At 40.9% G+C, this 22,315-nt stretch overlaps 1 protein-coding gene across 2 annotated transcripts in view; it reads left to right on the top strand.

Annotated features, from left to right (window-relative positions):
- LOC137437685 (homeobox protein CDX-1-like) overlaps window positions 1-21,927 on the top strand; it is a 34,615-nt gene extending 12,688 nt beyond the window's left edge. Inside the window, exons 2-3 of one of the 2 annotated variants that reach the window (XM_068132191.2) lie at window positions 15,195-15,340; window positions 18,860-21,927. In XM_068132191.2, coding sequence (XP_067988292.1) covers window positions 15,195-15,340; window positions 18,860-19,063 — 350 coding nt within the window. In that variant the 3' untranslated portion in view covers window positions 19,064-21,927. Of the gene's footprint in view, window positions 1-15,191; window positions 15,341-18,859 lie in introns of both variants that reach the window. The other variant, XM_068132190.2, reaches the window with a different exon arrangement.
- The last annotated feature ends 388 nt before the right edge of the window (window positions 21,928-22,315 follow it).

The raw sequence follows: 22,315 nt of genomic DNA, 5'->3' as shown, positions 1-22,315 counted from the left end.
TTCAATGGACTACAAAATGTAAATGTTTCATGATATTTGTTATATTATATCACCTTTATCTGTCAATATTGTTGAAATGAAGATCAAATCGCTGTATGTTGAAATATGTTGAAAAAGTCAAAACTTTACATGGGGTGTACTTACTTTTTCACGTGACTGTATATATATATATATATATATATATATATATATATCTGTGCAGTGTCTGTGTTGTCTTGTCTCGTCACTGAACTACTCCCTCAAACTTTTTTTCCGTGGTTGTGAAGTGTTTTTAATAACGTGGTGGGAAGGTGTTTTGAATCACGTGGTGGTGAGGTGTTTTGAATTGCATGGTGGTGAGGTGTTTTGAATTACATGGTGGTGAGGTGTTTTGAATTATGTGGTGGTGAGGTGTTTTGAATTACGTGGTGGTGAGGTGTTTTGATTTACGTGGTGGTATGGTATTTTGAATTACGTGGTGGTGAGGTGTAATCGTCCCAAACTTCCAATCTGCACCTACCCCTCCTCTATGTATGTGCTGAGGGTTTTTTATTTTATGTTTTTAAATATTTTTTCAACCTAAATTGCTTATAAAATGGAGTATCACCAACACTACAAATAAATTTGTGCAAAATAATTTTGTATTATGATTGGTGTAAATCAGGACAAAACACAAAGTCAGGTTCAGTCATTATCCTCAGCTAAAACAAGCCCGTCCCTCTGAAACAAAGCGTGGTGAGGTGAGCGCAGCGAGCCGAGCCAAGCTAGTACATATATATATATATATATATATATATATATATATATATATATATATATATATTGAATTATATATATTCAATTTATATTACGAAAGCAATATAAATCTAAAAATTTATATTGGGGATATCATTCGTAATAATCATTCATGTCTTATTTGATAATCAAAATATGATGTCAGATACATTGCTAATCCACTTCCTTTTTTATATCCCTTCTATCATTTACAATTAAGTTCCAGTCAGAGAGTAAATACAATGAATGAAGAGTATCAGATATGTTTCAGTTAAGCCGATTATGGAGCAATTTGAGTGAAACTTTTCAAGAAGTAAATTCAATGCTCAAAAATATTTACTTACACTTCTGATATTATAATGCAGGACTACTAAGTCACTGTCAACGTTCTTTGAAATTTTCTGAAAAACCTGATTTTCAGTCGAATAATTCATTAGAAGTATTTGGCAAATCAGTTTGATCATTTTCATAGAAATAATATTCAAATTCATGAGTATTCAAATCAATGGTTTCTGTGATATTTTCTTCAAATTGACAAGTATTTATATTGGGGACATTTTATGTTGCATTTGGATAGAATGAAACTCGATCATTGTCAAGTGAGAAAAAGGTAAATATTCATCAACGACATTTATCAAATACGCATGACTTATAAAAGACGTGTACAAACTCCCTCACTCTTCAATCCCACTCTTCCCTCCAGGTATTTAAAACAGCTGTTCACCACCATCTTTTCTTCCACCTTCAAAAACCTTGATCTCTTCTACCCCCGTTAATTCACCCCAGATCCACTTTTTTTGAAATACCGACTTCTTTCCTGGAAGTCCTAGCAGTGTCCTTGTGTTTTATATTTCTCCCACCCCGCCCCCTCCACTTCCCATTCCTCCTCCCCCCAAGCCCTCTCCCTCCCACAGATCTTCCGATGTCCCTGTTGTCTGCTTTTGTACCTGTGTGCTTCCCTCTCTCTCCCCATCTTGTCTCCCGCTTCCTTTATTGTATATTTTGTGTGTCCGTTTTTTTTTGTGATTGATGTTAGCTCTTACACGAGCCTCGATCTTGTATACAAAAACAAACAAACAAAAAAACCAGGAAAACACAATTTCCAATACTCCATTAATTTACACCATTGGCGAGTCTTGGTGTAAGGATAACAAAACCACATAGATGAACATTTCCAAATATAAGTGAGAATCAAAAGAGGTACAAAAGCATAGAAACACAGAATGCATACAAGATATAATGAAGTCAGCAAAGCTAGATGAACCTCTCCACATAATAATTATTTAAATGTCTGTTATTAGAGGAATGATGGATTTTATATTTACACTTTTTACATTTTCAGTTGCCAATATTGTCATTTTATCATCATACATTTACGATTCTTGGGTAAAACACATTGAGATATTTAGTGTCTGCCAAGGAAAAGAGACAGAATTGAGATTAAACAATTGTGATTGCAATTAATCAGGTACAGGTATAAACAAATTTATAATGGAGTCTGGTTCACATTGAATTTAGAGCATTTTTTCAATTAATTAATCACATGTAAAAGCAAACAAGACTTCATGTTTTATCATTTAAGGTGTATAAAGTAATCGTATTAGCAGAATGATTGTACTATAAGGATATATTCCAATAAAACTTGGATCAGGTCACGCGAGGTGAAGTGGGTGTGGGTGGCTGGGTGGGGTAGAGTTCGCCCACACCCAGTGTCAATGAAACACCCAGCTTACCTGGAGTGGGAGCCCCTTACCCCCTCCCCTTCTAACCCAACCCCTCCACCTGCAATGAGACTCCATAGAGGGGTGTCCCTACGCACGAGGCGGATGTCGCGAGTCCATGCTGTGTGTGCGGAATGTACCCAATCCCAACCCCACACCCCAAGCAGTAACCCCCCTGCCCCCCCCCCCCTCAAGCAGCATTCCCCCACTTCTTTCGCATTTGTATTTCAAAACAGAAAAAGGTCTTAAATGTTAACTGATTCGCCTGAGGGTTGGACCATTTTTATGCTCTTGTGTTCCCCATCCTTGATTCCAAAGGTCTATTCTTGCCTCCAACCTCCCCTCCCCACCCTCCTCCCCCTCCCCCCCACCCTCCTCCCCCCCTCCCCAAGACCCGCTCTGGGGCCTATCGGCATTTCAAGTTCATTGGCAGATCACAGGTCCATTTATCGAGCATCCCATTGCGCCTTTGTCTCTGTTGAACCCCGCTTAACCAACAACAACTCAGACTACAGTCACAGTCACCTTAATCTAACGCGTTAATCTTTCCCAGCGAATGTATCTCGTAATCAGGGTCTGGTTGGCCCATTGCGAGGTCCCTTTTCTTTTGCCCTCCGCGGTACAAAGCGGCGCCGCAGAGATTAACAATCCATGCTTGTAATTGCAAATATCAAGCTTGTAATCTGCTCGTCGGGGGCGAACAGGACCAGCCTGCCTCGCCCGGTGTCATTCCTTTGTGTCCCCCTCTCTGGGGTTTGCTCCCTCAGAGTGCCCATTGTGATGTAACGCGCGTGGTCCCAACTTACGCTTCCAACAAGTACACGCCGACAATGGTTCCGGAACTCGGCGCTTTGATGCCCCTTTGATGGTAAAGGAGCCCGATGGAGGATACCTATAGAGGAGACCCTGAAAGTGCGAAAAGTCCGACGGGATTATGACCTTTGCGTGGAGAACGCGAGGCGACCGCTCCTGCCCCCACCCTCTGGCACTTTTAAACGAAAGCTGGTAACGTGTTTCTGATCGCTCGTTCCGTTCGCTTTTAAACGTGTAAAAGTGCGAAATATAAATAATTCAACTTTCCAATTAGAAGCCCAAAAGGTCACGGAGAGGGTAGCTGTAGAAGCTGTTACCTTTGAAGGTTATCTCTTGCTCGTGTTTTGTAAAGCCGGGTGTCCCATATGCTAGCATTACTTCGTGGACGTTAAAAATGCCACGGCATATGCAGGACGTGTAAAAAGTTCTCGGAATCAAAGGAAGGCGCAAAGTACTCCCTCCCTTTATATAAGGGATCGTTTCTCTGGATGCAGATTTAACATGGGGACTGAAAATACGTTTCACGGCTTCTACTGGACGAAATCGGCTGCAAATTTCAGAAGTAACTGCTTTGTACGTCGAGGTAATATGTTCCAAATTTCAGCAACGTCTGTTTCCACATTCTTGAGTTTTATTTAGAAAACCCTCGAAATCACGTTGGTGTCCGTCCGTCCGTCCGTCTGCCCGAAATGTGTCGGTGCTCATATCTCAAGGGCTATAAATTGAAACTAGCTAGAACTTAGTATATACATCGGCCAATAGGTCTAGTTAATGGCTTTCGAAACAAATTCCATCTAAGTGTTTTTGCTTTAAAAAGTTTCAATAAAGATTTTGCTTTAAAATGAAATATATATAAATATACATACATAAAGAAATATATAAAAATATATACATACTTTATAATTCTTCAAAATGTTATTACCCACATCTAATGTGCTGGCTTAATGGCCTAATGGATAAGGCATCCGACCCCCTAAGCTGGGGAGTGTAGGTTTGAGTCCCATCTGGGTTGAATAATTTTTTTTCTTCTTACTTTTTCAAATATTTCATAAAGTTCATAAAAAGCAGCATTCTACATCTGGCAAATAAAATACATTTACTTCTTCATGCAGCTGTATGAATCAAATTGGTGCCCATTTATATGAACTTTTCTGGAGCAATACTTGGTTCTTCCTAAGAACACAAGGGTAGTTCAGCATGCACATGAGATTTTTTGAATGCCAATTCTTTTCTATTGTTCGACCTTTCCTATAAGCTATGGAATGTCCCTTCTTTTCTCTACTTTTCCACATGACACATACCCTTATATAAAGGGGCCTTTTCTATGCCCCTGGAATTTTACCCAAGAATGAGATATTCTATCTATATTATCGAGGCTTATGGGAGAGCAAGGTCGAACTCACAATAGACCAACACACGCGAGTGTCGTTTGTGTTTATCTGATACATAACGTTCTTTCTAACCATTGAATGACACACTCACTCAATTATATAAATATGTGGTACCTTCCACATGGGTAGAAAGCGAAAGTTTTGCATACCAATGCAACTCAAAGCCAATATCGCAGGAAAAATCACAAAACCGTCAGAAAATGTCACAATTTAAAAATCCGTAAGTAAAAGTTGGATGGTTCAGCCTCGCTCTTGTCACGGCAGATCTTGTGACCCAAGACAATGGAGATAACACTCTAACTGTTTACTCGGCAACACTAACAAACACCTCTTCTGCCTCTTTTTTTTTTTTTCTAACTTTCGCCATATTTACATTTAAAATTATTATAGCTGTAATTTTCATACTAAAATACGCAATTTTTTGACCACAAGACATTCCGTCATTACTTATCCAATCTCAACCAAACCTGACAGGATGACTAAGGGTTACACAATGAAGGTTGTTGCGCATTCATTTGCCCTCCTTCCCAAGAGGGTTTTCTCCCCCAAGCGGGTTTCCCCCACCATTGCCGTCAATGGGGTTGCGTGTTGAGGTGTAGTCACGTGAAAAAGTAAGTACACCCCATGTAAAGTTTTGACTTTTTCAACATATTTCAACATACAGATATTTGATCTTCATTTCAACAATATTGATAGATAAAGGTGATATAATATAACAAATATCATGAAACATTTACATGTTGTAGTCCATTGTATAATTTAAATAAACATAAATGCAAATTTCGCATGTGGAAAAAGTAAGTACAAAAGAGCGCGTATATATATGTATATATTATATATATATATATATATATATATATATATATATATATATATATATATATATATATATATATATATATATATATATATATATATACACACACTCACATACATACATGCACTAGTCAGGCATGCTTTCACGCTGCAAGCAACGGTGAATCCTACATGCTGTGAAGCCATAATAAATATAAGCTTTTTATATTTGATGAAGTGGTTCCACTCTGTAAGCAGCTAAAAAAGAACTCGAGTAAATCAAGCATTAGTGATTGGAATGAGATCTTTAAAAAAAAATTTTTATAGCAATATTCCTTTTAATGGAAATACAGCAGAACTTATATAATAAGAGGACTATATTTACTGTATATGTATCATGTATATATATATATATATATATATATATATATATATATATATATATATATATATATATATATATATATATATATATATATACAACAACACAACAACATGCATTTTAAGGCCATTTTCCCTGCTAGAGCGGGGGTTAGCCTTGCGGTTCCCATGACAATCTTCTCCATATTGCCCTATTTTCTGCATCTCTCCTTGTTAACCCCCTTGCCCGCATTTCTTCTTCCACCATCTTTAGCCAAGTCTTTCTCGGTCTTCCCTGTCCTCTACTTCCTTCTACATTCATTTCCATCACTCTTCTCAACCAGTCACTTTCATGCTTCCTCAACACATGACCAAACCATCTCAACGTGTTCCTCTTCACAGCATCAATCACAGGCTCTATTCCCATAATCTTTCGCAATAAATCATTTGTCTTCCTCTCTCTCAACGATACTCCGCACATCCACAGAACCATTCGCAATTCCACCATTTCCAGCCTTCGTTGCTGCTCTACATTCATGACCCATGTCTCGCTCCCATAAATCATAACACTTCTCACACATGCAGCATACACCTTTCCCTTCAGCTTCAACGACACTCCCCTCCTCATCAGCACGCCACTCAGTTCCCGAAACTTCTTCCATGCACATCTCACTCTAGCAACCGTTGCCATGTCTGATTCACCTTCTCCATTCAGCATGTCTCCGAGGTAGCAAAATGTTTTCACACCTTCCAGCTTCACGCCGTCTCCAAGATCCAACTCAACATTTTCTCCATCTGCAGCTCCCTCTGTGCACACCTTACATTTGAATGTAGCTGCCACACTGGTTAATGACCCTCTCAGACCACTTCATTTTTGATGAACCCACTCAGCGCAAATTGTACATTGAATGGAGTTTACTCCGACACCCTTCCTGCACACAGCACATGGCCACTTCCCAGTTCTTTCCACCTCACCACATGCTTTACCACTTGCCATCACCTTTGTCTTTCCTATATTCACTTTCAGACCTTTTGTCTCCATACATTTCTTCCACTTGTTCATCTTTTCCTTCAGTCCATCCATACTTTCCGCAATCAACACCAGATCATCTGCATACACCAACTCCCACGGAAAACCCTCCTTTACGTTCTGAGCCAGCACCTCCATCACAGCTACAAATAGTAGTGGACTTTGTACCGACCCCTGATGCACTCCCACCTTCACCTCAATCTCACCACTGTTCCCGTCCTTCGTCCTTATAGCTGTGCATGCTCTTTTGTACATTGCCATCACTACTCTGATCAACCATTCCTCCACTCCTAACTTCCTCAATGCCCATGTCAATACTTCGCGTGGAATCCTATCGAATGCTTTCTCCAGATCAACAAACCCAAGAAACAACTTCTTCCTCTTCTCCATGTACTTCTCCTGCAACTGCCTCACAATAAAGAGTGCGTCTGTCGTTCCTCTTCCTGGCATAAATCCAAACTGCATTTCGTCGATCTTCACCTTCTTCCTTATCCTCCTCTCCAACACCCTTTCCAATACCTTCATTCCATGCTCCAATAACTTTATCGCTCGGTACGAGCCACACTCCAGAGGGTCACCTTTCCCCTTGTATAGAGGGACGAGGGTACTCAGTTCCCAATCCACTGGAATGCGGCCTTCTTTCACCACCAGATTACAGATCTCTGTCATTGTCTTCACACCCCAACTTCCTGCTGCCTTCAATATATCTCCCACAACTCCCGTCGGCCCTCCCGCTTTTCTACTCTTCATTGCTATTATCGCTTCCTCAACTTCCTTCTCAGTTATCTTCTTTGCCAGTCCTAAAACTGGGTTACTCTCTATGTTGCCATCCCATTCATTCTCTGTATTCAACAGCATTTCCATATATCTTTTCCATCTTCCTTCAATTCCATCGGGGTCCACAACGATTTGTCCCACTTCATCCTTCAAGCAACTCACCCCCATCACATCACACCTCTCTTTCGCTATCTGCTTTGCAATCCTGAATACCGCTCTCTGACCCTCTTCCAAATCCAAGCGTTCTCCGAACATTTTCCTACATGCCTCCTGCGCCTTAGCTTCCTCTTTCTTTGCAGCCTTCTTGGCTGCCTTATAACTTTCATGCTCTGCTTTTTCTGCTCCCGTACCCTTCGCCTTCTGCCACTCCTTGAACTTCTTCCTCTTCTCATCAATCCTCGTTCCAACTTCATCATCCCACCACCATGTTTCCGAGTGCCTCGGTGGTCCTTTTGTCCATCCACATACCTCACCAATGGCTCCCAACAGACTATCTTTCATTGACATCCAACCACGTTCAAGCTCAACCCCATCATCCTCTACCCTACTCAGCCTCTCTTTTAATGCCTCCCTTACTGTCACCTGTTTCAACCTCCACACCTTCATTCTCGGTTGGTACTTCACCCACCAAGCTCTCCTCGCACCTTTCACCCTTATGTCGCAGACAACCAAGTGGTGCTGTGAAACAGCCTCCTCCCCCGGGATCACCTTTGTGTTCCGGAGGTGCCCCCTATCTCGCCTACGCACCATCAGGTAGTCAACGGTTGTCGTCGACCCACCTGACGTGTATGTAACAAGCTTATTATCCTCTTTCTGGAACTGAGTGTTACAAATCAACAAATCAGCTCCATCAGCAAACTCAAAAATCCTTTCACCTTCTCCATTTCTCACACCATATCCATATGATCACACCATATGATCACACATCATATATATATATATATATATATATACTGTATATATATGTATATATATATATATATATATATATATATATATATATATATATATATATATATATATACATATGTATATATCATGCAGTTTATACTTACATAATCCGACAGGAAGGTGCAGAGGTAACGAATGATCCATTCGAGGTTTGATTCCAGCCCTGTCTATAAAATGCCGGATTGATGCTTTTCAGGCATGGTGGTCCATCACAATGTCCACTATTCCTCAGGTGGATGTTGAGACGGGTATCCCATCTGCTAGCATTAGCTGCTGGATATGAAAGATCCCACGAGGGCTTTCGCGAAAAGTAGCTGAGTTATCGCCGGCACCCTGAACAAATTACAAATTCCTGGCCAAATAACCTTCAGTTGAACGTCTGGCCTAGACAGCTGGTTCGTAGAAGACTATGGCCAAAATCCTTTCCTGGCCAACCTCATAAGATGGTGTGAATAATTGGGGCCATTAAATAAGTGTAAGTTGTTGTAGTAATAGTTGTAGTATAGTGGTAGGTTCTACTGTTATATCTACTTAATTATAGCATTTTGCAGGTTTGGAACTATTGTGAATATGCTATCACATTTGCAAAATGTTTTGAAGATTGCTCATAAATGCACATCTTATAAAATATCGTTTTCTGCAGTGTCTAAAGTTTTTTTTTTTTGTATACAAGATCGAGGCTCGTGAAAGAGCGAACATTAATCACACAGAAAGACAAACAGACACACAAAACAAATAACATCGGGAGCGGTAGACAAGATGGGGAGAGAGGGGGAAGGACACAAACACAACATTTGAGAGCAGGGACCGAGAGACATGGAGACATCGAGAGAACTGTGGGAGGGAGAGGGCTTTGGGGAGGAGGCAAGTTAAGGCTCACGGAAGACCTTATACGTACACACTGCACAGGGGCGGATCCAGAAATTTTTTAGCGGGAGATTCACTTGAGGTTAAAATATTCACAGATAGCATAATCTACCACCAAGCCTTATTCAAGTCAATGTATTCGTCTTCTATCTTTTTTCACTTGACAGAATTTAGCTGAAAGATGTAAAATGACAATATTTTACAACAAATGTAAACACTACGTGGCTCTGATCAATTGCTGCGTGAAAGATAAAGATGCAGAATGATTGTCCATTGTCCAATGATATCTCGCACAACGATCATGTGACAGACTAGAACGGCGCTCAGTCGGGAGCATACCTCCGCCAGGTTGAACAGGTTATGTTTTGCATCCCACTGATAAACCGGATCTGGATTCTGATCTGAACCAAAATCGAATCAATTTCTTATTGTCGCCTAACCAACTCATCCACTAACTTTAGTTATAAAATATCCACAGCTTTTTGAGATAACATGCTATATATCGCTTTTAGCCCTATCACTCAAAGTTGAATAAATAAATTATAAAATTAAATAATTATCGTATCTGGATCCTGATCCGCATCTTCAACAAAATCGAATCGATTTGTCCTTGTCACAAACCCAACCTGGCCACTAGGTTTCGTCCGAATCCGTCCACAACTTTTTGAAATATCATTCTGTATGTCGTTCTTTGACTAATCGCTCCATGGTGAAGAATCACTTTAAAAAAATTATCATATCTGGATCTGTATTCGGATCTGTACCAAAATCGAATCAATTCCTCCTTGTCACACTGAACCTGCCCACCAAGTTTCGGCCAAATCCATCCACAACTTTTTGAAATATCGTGCGATATATCGTTGTTGCCCCATCTCTCAATGGTGAAGAATCACTTTAGAAAATTAATAACTCTCGTATCCGGATTCGGATTTTCACAAAATTCAAATCAATTCGTCCATGTCACACCACACTCAACCTGCCCACCAGATTTCATCTAAATCCGTCAAGAACTTTTTGAGATATCCTGCACGCAAACAAACTGACTGCGGTGAAAACAACCTCTGTCCATTCCAGATGGTGGAGGTAAAAAAAAGGTAGGGGCAGAGGGGGGAGAGAAGGAAGGGGGAGAGGGGGTTCACGTGCACCCAGTGAACCCCCCCCCCCCCCTGGAACCGCCCCTGCTACATAAAGGACCAGACATTTTTCAGGACTTACAAAGACAGTGGACACTGAGTAGACAAATGAACGCAATATTGTGGAATTTGAACCAGGAAAGAATGTGCTCAGATAGGGATGGCAAACGGGTTACAACAATCAAGTTTACGTAAAACAATGTGAACTTTGCAAAGTTATCTTTGGTGAAGGGAACTCGAGTGGGATAAATTATCCACTTGTCCACTAGTTGCCAAATGTGAAAAGACAGACGCACAAATCGACTTCAAGTGCTGTTTTTTTCCGAATTGCACTTTCTGCTTTAATGTTTACGATATAAATAATAGAAAGGATTTATCAACAAAGCAACGACAAGACGTGCAAAGTTGTTTGATGTCAATAAAACAATGTTTTCTAGATTTCTACAACAATTTTTATCCTTCAACTGGACAATCAACCTTATTTTTGTATTTACATGCTCGGCCACGGACACGGACTTAGTGATCAGGCCCTGTAATTATCAAGTGTAATAATAACATGAAGTAAAAACAGCATGACATTAATTTTTGTCACATTAATTTAAAGTCATGCCAAGCGTTTCGACAAGAAAAAAAAATTAATCAGAGAGACATGCACAATTGCACATTCTTTGATTCTGGGATTATGTGATTCTTTTATTCTGCAGTTCTGAGATTCTTTGATTCTGGGATTATTTGATTTTGTAATTTTGGGATTCTGGGATTATGTGATTCTGCAATGTTTTGATTTGATGATTTGGTGATTCTGCGATTCTGCAATTATTTCATTCTGGGATCCTGTGATTATTTGATTGTGTGATTCTATGATTCCACGATTCTGTGCTTATTTGATCCTGGGATCACGAGAAACTTCATGGAATGATTCTGTGATAATTTAATTCTGGCATTCCATGATTCTGTGATTGTGAGATTCTACAATTTGTAAATCTGTGCCACATCTACAAGGGGCGTAAAAAAAATTCTACAAACCAGGCATTCACAATCATTTAAGAAACACCAACACTATAAAGTATAACTCGGTGTGTATTATATAAAATTCCCAGACAGGATGGTGCTGAGGTAGTGTACCTTTGAGCCATCTAGTCTGGGATCGATTCTAACCCAAATATAGGCTGCTGTACTAGTGCTTCATAGGCAGGTCTTTGCATCACAAAGTGTGCTGTTCCCCGATGGACGTTAGGCCGAGTGTCCTATCTACTATTATTAGTTGCTGGAAGTTAAAGATCCCACAGTGTCTTTTACGAGGAGTAGGTGAGTTATCTCTGGCACCCAGAACAAATCACGTCAGGCCTCACCAGCCGGTTCGTGGAAGTTTTTGACGAAAACCTGTACCTAGCCGAACCCATATGAAGATTGGAATAATTTCAGCAGTTAGTTTAAAGTAGTGCAGGTATAGAAGTGTGTGTGTGTGTGTGTGTGTGTGTTTGTGTGTGTGTGTGTGTGTGTGTGTGTGTGTGTGTGTGTTTGCTTTGGTGTAAAATCTACTACACTGTTTCTTATATAATAACTTATAAAAGCTTGTCAAATATGATGGGTGGCACAGCCTCGTGAGAGTGCCAAAGTTTGAAGCCTCAGCCTAGTGTCAGATGTGCTTATATTTTTATATATTGGACATACTACAGATGTAAATTAACATTCGTTTTACTCGAATGTTAAACCGTCTTCTACCGACTCCTCTCCGGCCTTGCTCCCCCAGCTCTCTCTGGGCTCTGTCCCCCAAATATTCCTACAGGTCGCACAAGATCGGCCTGCAACCTTCTTATGGTTAAACTGCCAAAATCAAGACTCTCTGCTCACCTTCACTCCTTCAATCCTCTTTTCTCCCGTCTCTGGAACAAACTCCCTCACTCTCTTCAATCCCACTCCTCCCTCCAGGTCTTTATAACGGCTGTTCACCACCATCTCTTATCTTCCCCAATCCAAAACCTTGATCTTTTCTACCCCCGCTAATTTCACCCCAAATCCACTTTTTTGAGGTGACTTTTGACTTCTTTCCTAGAAGTCCTTGGTGTCCTTGCGTTTTATACCTATCCTCCCTCCCCCCAGGCCCTCTCCCTCCCACACATCTCCCGATGTCCCTGCTCTCAAATGTTGTGTTTGTGTTCTTCCTCCCCTTCTCTCCCCATCTTGTCGGCCGCTCCCCTTTTTATGTGCTTTGTTTGCTTGTTTGTTTGATTTGTTTGTTTGATAAATGTTAGCTCTTTCACGAGCCTCGACTCTGTATCCACAAAAAAAAAAAAAAAAAAAACTCTGTATGTCTTGCACATCACATGCAGTGAATTTCACCTCCTTGCACCTTTTATTTGTTATTTTTTTTAAAAAACGCTTCAGTACACCATCCTTGAGGCTCGGTTTGCAAGTTACCATCTACATTTTCAATAAAAGAGATGTAATTACTCTTTTATGGAGAATGTTTTTCGAGTTTTGTTTATCCTCAAAAATAGAGCATAGTGAACACACAGTCATGTGAAAAAAATTGGCGTTTAAAACACTAAAAAATCGTTCTTATGAATGGGGACAGACAAATACACATTGTTTTATACAGTATAGGTACATGACGCATTCAAATAAATAAATAAATTTCAAAACCTTTTCATTGGTAACTTGTGTTTCCTAGGGGGCACAGCAGAAAATGTGAGAAATTTGTTGAAATGACATTTATTTGTATTTGAATAAAAGCTCGATTCAGGGGTAAACAAATGCCCATGCTGGGTAATGTGAGTGTAATATGCAAGATAAGGTGTGCATAATTTACTGGTAATGTTTACTGGTAAGGTAATATAAAGTATATGTATTGTTAGAGGTAGGTTGGCCGGGTCACGAGTCGCCTCTCTCAGACCTGCTTCCCGACCTTTAACCCTGAAGTCGACGAGCCACAGATAACTCCGTGGCACAACGGGTTACTAAACAACCACAGATGCCGTCTGAAGTGACTAAGTCTGGTAGGTTCCCCGCACCCAAATCTCTCATTACCCTCTCGGTGATTTAGTTATCCCAGATGGGGAACAGTGCACTTGATGACCCAACATTATATATTAATTAGGTACAGCCGATCAAAACGGTAAGTGGGGCATCGGCTAGTCTGCCCATAGCGATTCAGTGGGGTATAACCTCCCGCCTACTAATGACATACTATGTCCAACCAATGGGGAAAATAGACACCGTGCAGGTCTGGAAACAACATGTCTCAGTTGAAAGGCACATATTTACAGGAGATTGCAGTATCATACAAGAAACAGTCTTTGCCTGTAGCACTCAAAAGAACCCCTTATGCAGTGAAACTTATCACTACACACAAGATAGGCACCTCTTATACCTGAGAAATTACATATAAAATGGGACAGAATGAGGAAGAAGAAGATGTCGGGCTAATTGGTGATCCATTTCTTACCCGTTCGTGAGCTGGCTGGCCCACGTGGGTCCCAACTAGGTGTAGATGCAGGTGAGTGAGAGGTGTAGGTGGGAGGTGCACTGTCATGCAGTACCATGTTTTGTGAGTCAACGACTTGTATTCGCTGGATGTTGCAAGGTTACATGGTGTATGTGTAAAGGCGTGTGAGGGAGTCAGTTCTACCGTGACTTGGTCAGTGTTGTCCCACTTGATGCTTTGGGGAACGCCTCGCTTGGCTCCTTTGCATTCTGCTTGGAGCATCTCGCTTTCCGCATGGCGCTTTGGGTACCACTGGAAGCAACTCACCTTCCACTTGGTGCTTTTTTTTTTTTTTTTTTGTATACTGAATCGAGGCTCGTGAAAGAGCTAACATTTACTTCACAAACAAATCGACCAGACAAACAAAATACACAAAAAGAGGGAGCGGAAGACAAGATGGGGAGAAAAGGGGAAGCACACAAACACAACATCCGAGAGCAGGGAGATGTGTGGAAGGGAGAGGGCCCGGGGGGAGGAGGCATGGGAAGGGGGGGGGGGGGGGGGAGTGCTGCTAGGAGCCCCTCACCTTCAACTTGGCACCTTCTAGAACCGCAACATTTCTTTTATGTGTTGGTCTTTAACCCAGTGTTTCCAAAACCATTCTTTTATGTGTTATATATTTAGTATTATACAATGAATTATGAATGTATGATATAGTGATACATGAAAAACCATCTAGATAGCAAATAAGGTACAGTAAGCTACGTGCTATGTCTAGTAGAGAGTTTGATTAGTGAGGTTGCATTGCCGGATTGAATGACTGTCTGGACACAGATGAGGTCGTAGATCTTCTGATTACAGCCGAGGTTGTGGACCCATGTTTGGAGAAATTCTGGGCTGAAAGTATCGAAGCTTCGATGAACAGAGCCTGGCTGGTCCAGGCAGTCAGAAAACCAATCACTTGCAAATTACTAAAATTTTTACTTAAGGCGTAAAACTGTTTTAGCCGTTACTGTTCAACAAATGATTCTAATTGCTGTGACTGACTTGTGAGGAACAGTTTTTAGATATTTTTTTTGGATCACCCCTTATACTCCATTGTGCTGTTGTGTACCTGATCCTATTTATGCAAGCATCCTCTCACCTGTGCCATGTTGCATGCGTGTGTGTCAGTAGGTAAAACGCGTACAAAGGAGAAGTACAGAGTCGTATACACGGATCATCAGCGGCTGGAACTGGAGAAGGAATTTCATTACAGTCGTTACATCACAATACGACGCAAAGCGGAACTCGCGGCACTGCTCGGCCTATCAGAACGCCAGGTGGGAATTATGGGCCTGTTGTTTGTTGCAAGCTGAGCGCACATTCTGACGTCATAATTACAGTCCAGTAAATTAACAGGAAATAGTTACACAATTACTACTGAATGAATTAATGTACCATTCATGGTTACACAATTACAACTGAAGCATTTTTTTTGCCTGGAGTTACAATCCTGGAGGGGTCGCCAATCCGACACAGGAAGTTAGGGCATGAATTTGGAATTTGTCCATGGTACCTGTAATAGCTCACCTACTCTTCGCAAAGGTCACCATGGGATCTTGAATGTCCACCTCCAAACGCAAGCAGACTGGACACCAGTTTAGCATCCATCCGAGGCAGTAGGAAAAGAAACAGTGAAGAGAGCAGATAAAATAAACGAAATAATTATACAAAATAATTTAACAGAAGGTGGGACAAGGAGGAAACAGATGGACAAGATCATGATTGAATGGGCAGTTCATTTGATCAGGGATTTCTATGTTACAATGGTCAAACTCCGTGAACAAAAAACAAATAAGCAGCAAAACAATTGAACATCTCCTGAAATCAATAACTAATCATAATGACCAGAGGTGGACCCCATTGTTTGACCAGGAGAAACAAGGAGATGGTTTGATTGGTAGTACCTAGGGAAGGCCGAAAGGTGTACGTATCCTTAAAAGTGTTAAAATACAAGGTCAGTACCATGGGTACATCGAGAGATAAACAAACACAACTCCAGCATTAAAGCATAGACTAAAATAATACATAAAAAAGTGCAATTGTTGAAGTAATCTATAAAAATAAATAAATAAGTATTTTTTTCCTGAAAGCGGAGGGTTGTGGTGGCCAACCTCCCTGGACCTCTTCTCTTCCCCCTTTATCGGGTCCAACTATGAATACAACGAGTACTCCTGGGGGGAGAGGGTCATCATTTGGCAGGTTATTTTATTTTTCTGAAGCAAGTACATCCTAGTGATAGGTTCAGTGAGAGTGCATCCTAATATTTGTGATGGATAACAAGTAACAAAATAACAATCCACAACCTTTGTATTCACACAGAATTGAGTGATTAGGTTATTTGTTTGAAGCTTTGGATGGAGTCTTATGGTAACAAGTTAATGGTGAAACCATAACCAATACATCTTTGGCACTATAATCCAATAGGAAACCAGAACGGCACTCGGTAGAGAGCATACCTCCGCCAGGCTGAACAGTCTATGTTATATATCCCACTGATAGGCCAGATCTGGATTCGGACCTCAACCAAAATCTAATTGGCTTGTTCTTGTCACCTAACCAATTCATCCAACTAGTTTTGTCATAAGTCATCCACAACTTTTTTGAATATTATGATATAAATATTTTTTGGCCCCATATCTCAATGGTGAAGATTCACTTAAAAATTAAATAATTCGCGTATCCGGATCCGTATTCGGATTTTCACCAAAATCTAATCGATTTGTCCTTATCACATACACAACCTGTTCACCAGGTTTTGTCCGAATCTGTCTCTAACTTTTTGAGAAATCGTGCTATATCAGTTTTAGCCCAATCTACAATGAATCACAATGCAATGATGAAGAATAACATAAAAAAGTATCTGCTCTGGATCCGGATTCGAATCTTCACCAAAATTGAATCAATTCTACATTGACACACACACGACCTGTCCACCACGTTTGTCCGAATCCGTCCATAACTTTTTGAGATATCGTGCTATATATCGTTTTTTGTCCTATCTCTCAAAGGTGAAGAATCACTTTTTAAAAAATTGAGATCCAGACCAAAATCTAATGGTTTTGTCCTTGTTACACACCCAATCTCTCCACCAAATTTCTTCCGAATCCGTCCACAACTTTTTGAGACATCTTGTTCAGAAACAAACAAACAAACAAACAAACAAGAAATATGTCGTGCATAGCACTATACTTGCAAAATCCCTAAAATAAGTTGTTGACCTTTGTCCTATGTTTACTTTGTGGCCAATGTTCTCTTTAGGCCTATGTTGACTGTTAATTTGTGGTTGAATTTACTGATCTGATATGAAAATCCTCTTAAAATTTAAAGCCAATCAGATGAAAATTGATGATTTTAGAAATCTGGCCTATGTCGACCTTTTCACCTTTAGCCCTCAAAAAAAATTGGTGGTTAAATTCAATGACCTGATATGCAAGTCTCCTTCAAATTTCAAGTCAATCAGATTAAAATTAAGGATTTTAGAAATTTTACGAAGTTGTTGACCTTTGGCCGATGTTGACCTTTTGACCTCAAAATCAATAGGCTTCTTTCTTATGACCAACTCCAAAAAGGCCATCTGGACAACCGTCCCATCTACTTTCTCAACAATCCTCTCCAAGATGTTCTGTCACTCAAGCTTTTGGGTCTCACTATCAGTCATGATCCTTCCTGGTAAAACCACATTTCCTAGCTGGCCTCCAAAGCCAGTCGCCGACTGGGCGTCATCCGTCGTGTGAAGTCCTTCCTTGGCACAGCTCAATGGAATACTACTCTCCCCTTTGGGCTGGTGCTCCTGCATCACACCTAGCTCAGTTGCACGCTGTTGAAACCAAAGCTTTCAGAATCATTGGTATATCCTATGATGAAGCTGATTGTGAGGGCCTTTCACTCGCTCACTGCATGCAGGTTGGTGGTCTTTCTGCCTTCTACCGACTCCTCTCCGGCCTTGCTCCACCAGCTCTGTCTGTGCTCTGTCCCCCAAATATTCCTACAGGTCGCACAAGATCTGCCAGCAACCATCTTCTGGTGAAAGTGCCAAAATCAAGACTCTCTGCTCACCTTCACTCTTTTATTCCTCTTTTTCCCCGCCTCTGGAACAAACTCCCCCACTCTCTTCAATCCCACTCCTCCCTCCAGGTCTTTAAAACAGCTGTTCACCCCCATCTCTTATCTTCCCCCATCCAAAACCTTGATCTTTTATACCCCCCTTTAATTCACCCCAGTTCCACCTTTTTGACATACCGACTTCTTTCCTTGAAGTGTCCATTTGTTTTATACCTCTCCCGCCCTCCCTTCCCCCCCGCCTCCGCCCCCCCGCTTCCCCCCCTCATGCCTCCTCCCCCCAAGCCCTCTCCCTCCCACAGATCTCCAGATGTCTCTGTTCTCTACTGTTGTACTTGTGTGCTTCCCTCTCTCCCCCCATATTGTGTCCTGCTCCCTTTATTGTATGTTTTGTGTGTCCGTTTATGTATTTGTGATTAATGTTAGCTCTTACACGAGCCTCGATCTTGCATCCAAAAAACAAACAAAAACCTCTACTATTTGGTGAAGATTCATAAAGATCGGTTTAAAATTGCGACCTGTAGGCGATTAATATACAGACAAACAAACAGAATAACTAACACAAAAGACCGACCAATATATTTGAAATATCTTTGATTTTCGCAAGTAACAAACAACCAGACAGGGGTGAAAACATAACCACCATCCACCTTTGGTGACAGAGGTAAATATTGTGTACCTGTCCTGTTTTTGTTTTCTTTTCTTATTTCGTTTTATTCACCCTTTCCCGTGAACAGATCAAGATCTGGTTTCAAAATCGCCGGGCAAAGGAGCGCAAACTGACAAAGAAAAAGTTACAGCAACAGCAACAGCAGGTAACCGGTGACGTGCAAGCACCTGCCATTCAAAGTGGCGGTCCGAGCGGTCCAACGGGACCCGTCCCTCTACACTCGGGCAACCTTGGCACAGTCCATTCGGTCTCCAACGGAAATGTTATTTGACTGCCGCGATGGAGGGATCGTCATCGCACTGGACACCGAGTGTTCATTGCTCGTTCAGAACACAGGTCATTCACGAGACTCCATCTCCTCTTCTTGAACGGGAGCAACCCACGTGCTTGACCCTGTGTGAACCCTTAAGTGAACGACTTGATGTATGCAGCGACGCTTTACAAGAAAGGGAAGTGTCTGCTGTTCATCATCTTAAAAGCTGTAATAAAAATAAATGAGAGACAATAGATTAACAATGCCCATTGTCTGGATTAAAAAGCATTTTCATTGTTTTCCTCTGAAATCAATGAGTGGATTATTTGGGGGAAAACATTATTTTATTGTGATTGCTTCCTTAAATACAATGCTTCTAATTTTACTTCTCAGGTACTTTTAAATGTCACAAAAGTTTATGCGTACAGGTACCGATGGTCGGGGAAAAGGGTTGAAATAAATAACAAAGGATTGGGTGGAGAGAGAAAGAGAGAGAAAGAGACAGAAAGAGAGAGAAAGAGAGAGAAAGAGACAGAGAAAGAGACAGAGAAAGAGACAGAGACAGACAGAGACAGAGACAGAGACAGAGACAGAGAGAGAGATAGATTTACCAGTAAAAGATAGCTTAAAGGGAGAGGCCTCATAAAAAATAATCCAAAAATTCTTGGCAGCAGCACAGCTGCGCCCTCAGTGTCAATGATGCTACCCCGCAGCATCGTACTGTATATGAAAGAAGAAGAAAAAATTGAGAGATCCGAAGAATCCCTTCAGCTGGTTAAGAGCATCATTCAACGACCGTGTGGATCATCATCCGGGCACAATCCATCATTGAGGTTTCGACCCCTTTAACCTGGAACCTCTCTGAACAACGGGTCCACAATCTCTAGTTGTATCCGGAGGTCGTACAATCAGACAGGGAGAGTGAGAGAGCGAGAGAGTGAGAGTGAGAGTGAGAGTGAGAATGAGAGAGAGAGAGAGAGAGAGAGAGAGAGAGAGAGAGAGAGAGAGAGAGAGAGAGAGAGAGAGAGACTGAGACTAAAAGAGAAAGAGAGATGCAAACAAGTGTAAGATGAGTAAGTGGACAAAAGAATAAGAGATGCACAATTTAAAGGAAAACAGGAATGATCACGGGTGGACATTAGATCATGATGGATGGACTGCAGGAAAGAAAGGGAATGGATGGACCCAGCAAGGATATTCCACAAGAGGGAGAAAAGGGGTAAGATGAGGTGGAGATGAGTGCAAGCTTCGACATTGGGACGGGTACAGAGGGTGTTGGTTGAATAGACAGTCTGGGCTGGTGAGGGGCAGATGGCTTTGATGACAGAGGTGCAATTCCAGATGAGAGGAAGTAGGAAAACTGAAAATCCATCAATCTGCCTGTGGTTGGTAAAGAAATTGTTTTCTGCAAATGTCCTTTATTTTAACTAATCTTTAAAAAGTGAAGTTTGAAGATTCCATGACGGGATGATTGGAGTGGTAAGAGGGAGGGGTGTACCATCCACCATGATGTTTTCAGGATCATCTGATCAGGTTTTGTGTTGTCTTGTCGAAGTGGCATTTCCAGCATGAGTCGGGGGACATGGGATTGGGGGTGTCCAGGTGTACATTTTCAGTTTCTTCATTGTTCCAACAGAATGCTCGAGTTAACAATTGTTCCCCAGGGTATGAAGTCGAATTAGACTTTGTAAATATGTCTCCAGAAACAGTCACAATGACGTCGCGAGACGGTTAGTCTTGAATCTTATTCCTTAGCAGCAGAACCTAATTATGACGTCATTCCCTTCAATGACGCATCATTTCCGATCTGGCCTGTTAAACTGTCTTCGGTGAGAAAGCAAAGTGTTTTTCAGGAAGGTAATATCGGAAAGGACCCCCTACACCCATCTGTGACGATGCGAGAGAGAATTTAAAGTAGGCTTATGGCTGCTTTCCCGTTAGAATTCAGCAAAATGAACAAGCAGGTATACCGTTTGCTTATTGGCTACACCGTTTTACTTTTGTCCGACACAACATTTACTCTTTAATCGATTCCTTCCACCAACCTTCGGCTTTGTACATAAAGGGTTTCCATTAAATCAATTTGCTTGTTGGAAGGGGGTGGAGATGTGACGTCATCAATTGTCTGGTTGCTGTATTGATAAATCATTGTTGTCGGCGGGTAAAATGGCCTTAAATAAAGGGGAATTATTATGATTAACAACCTAATCCTACAAATTGTATTCATCTATCGATGATGCGCAACTGTGAAAACCACACAGCCCAAAAAGAGAAGATAAAAAGTTTTTTTTAGAGATGTACGTACTTTGTAGATGCATCATTTATTTGTTTGATTCGTGCCTCGATGGTTCGGAAATGTTATTGAGGTTTCCATGTTCAAACGTGCTGCAGGATCGATCACCCTTCTCTGCATGGTGTTTACGGTTGGAATGCGGCACAGGCACGATGGGCCAAAAGGCGTTTTTTTGTTTGTTTTGTTTTCCGTTATTCTCCTACAGAGGGGGGATGCATCTCCGAAAATCGCAAATTAGATCTATCTTTTCACAAGGTGAGTGACCTGATGAGTGATGACGTATGTGTACCTCAGGAGTCTTATTTTCCTTTACATAAGCTCCAATATGGACGGTTTGCATGGATTGTTCTTCATTCCATCGATGATCCTGATTGAAGGAGAGAAGGACAAACGAGTCGATGTATTTCATTCGGAATTTGCCTTTTTTTGTGCAACGCAAGCTAATGTGGTTATATGTACGGTGTACGTATACTTTATGTTCATGCGAGTTCACCTGTAAGATAAACTTTTATATTTCACTTTCACTGCTTTGGTGAGACGAATCATGATATGTATATTTTAATGTTTTAATAAAACAGAAATGGTTATGAACGAAAACTGTGTATATACATTTATGTACGAATCTATCTGTCGTCATCTGCAACTACTACTACAATACTACTACGACTACTACTATACAACTACTATACTACTACTACAATACTACAACTACTACTGCTACTATACAACTACTACTACTACTATACTACTACTGCTATACCACTACTGCTAAAACTACTACTATACTACTACTATACTACTACTACTATACTACTACTACAATACTACCACAACTACTACTGCTACTATACAACTACTACTACTACTATACTACTACTACTATACCACTACTGCTAAAACTACTACTATACTACTACTATACTACTACTACTATACCACTACTGCTAAAACTACTACTATACTACTACTATACTACT

Source organism: Myxine glutinosa, chromosome 12, assembly GCF_964187855.1.
Source record: "Myxine glutinosa chromosome 12, kmMyxGlut1.1, whole genome shotgun sequence".
NCBI classification, from domain to species: domain Eukaryota; kingdom Metazoa; phylum Chordata; class Myxini; order Myxiniformes; family Myxinidae; genus Myxine; species Myxine glutinosa.
The sequence above is the reverse complement of the archived record's forward strand: the minus strand, read 5'-3'. Positions and strand labels throughout refer to the sequence as shown.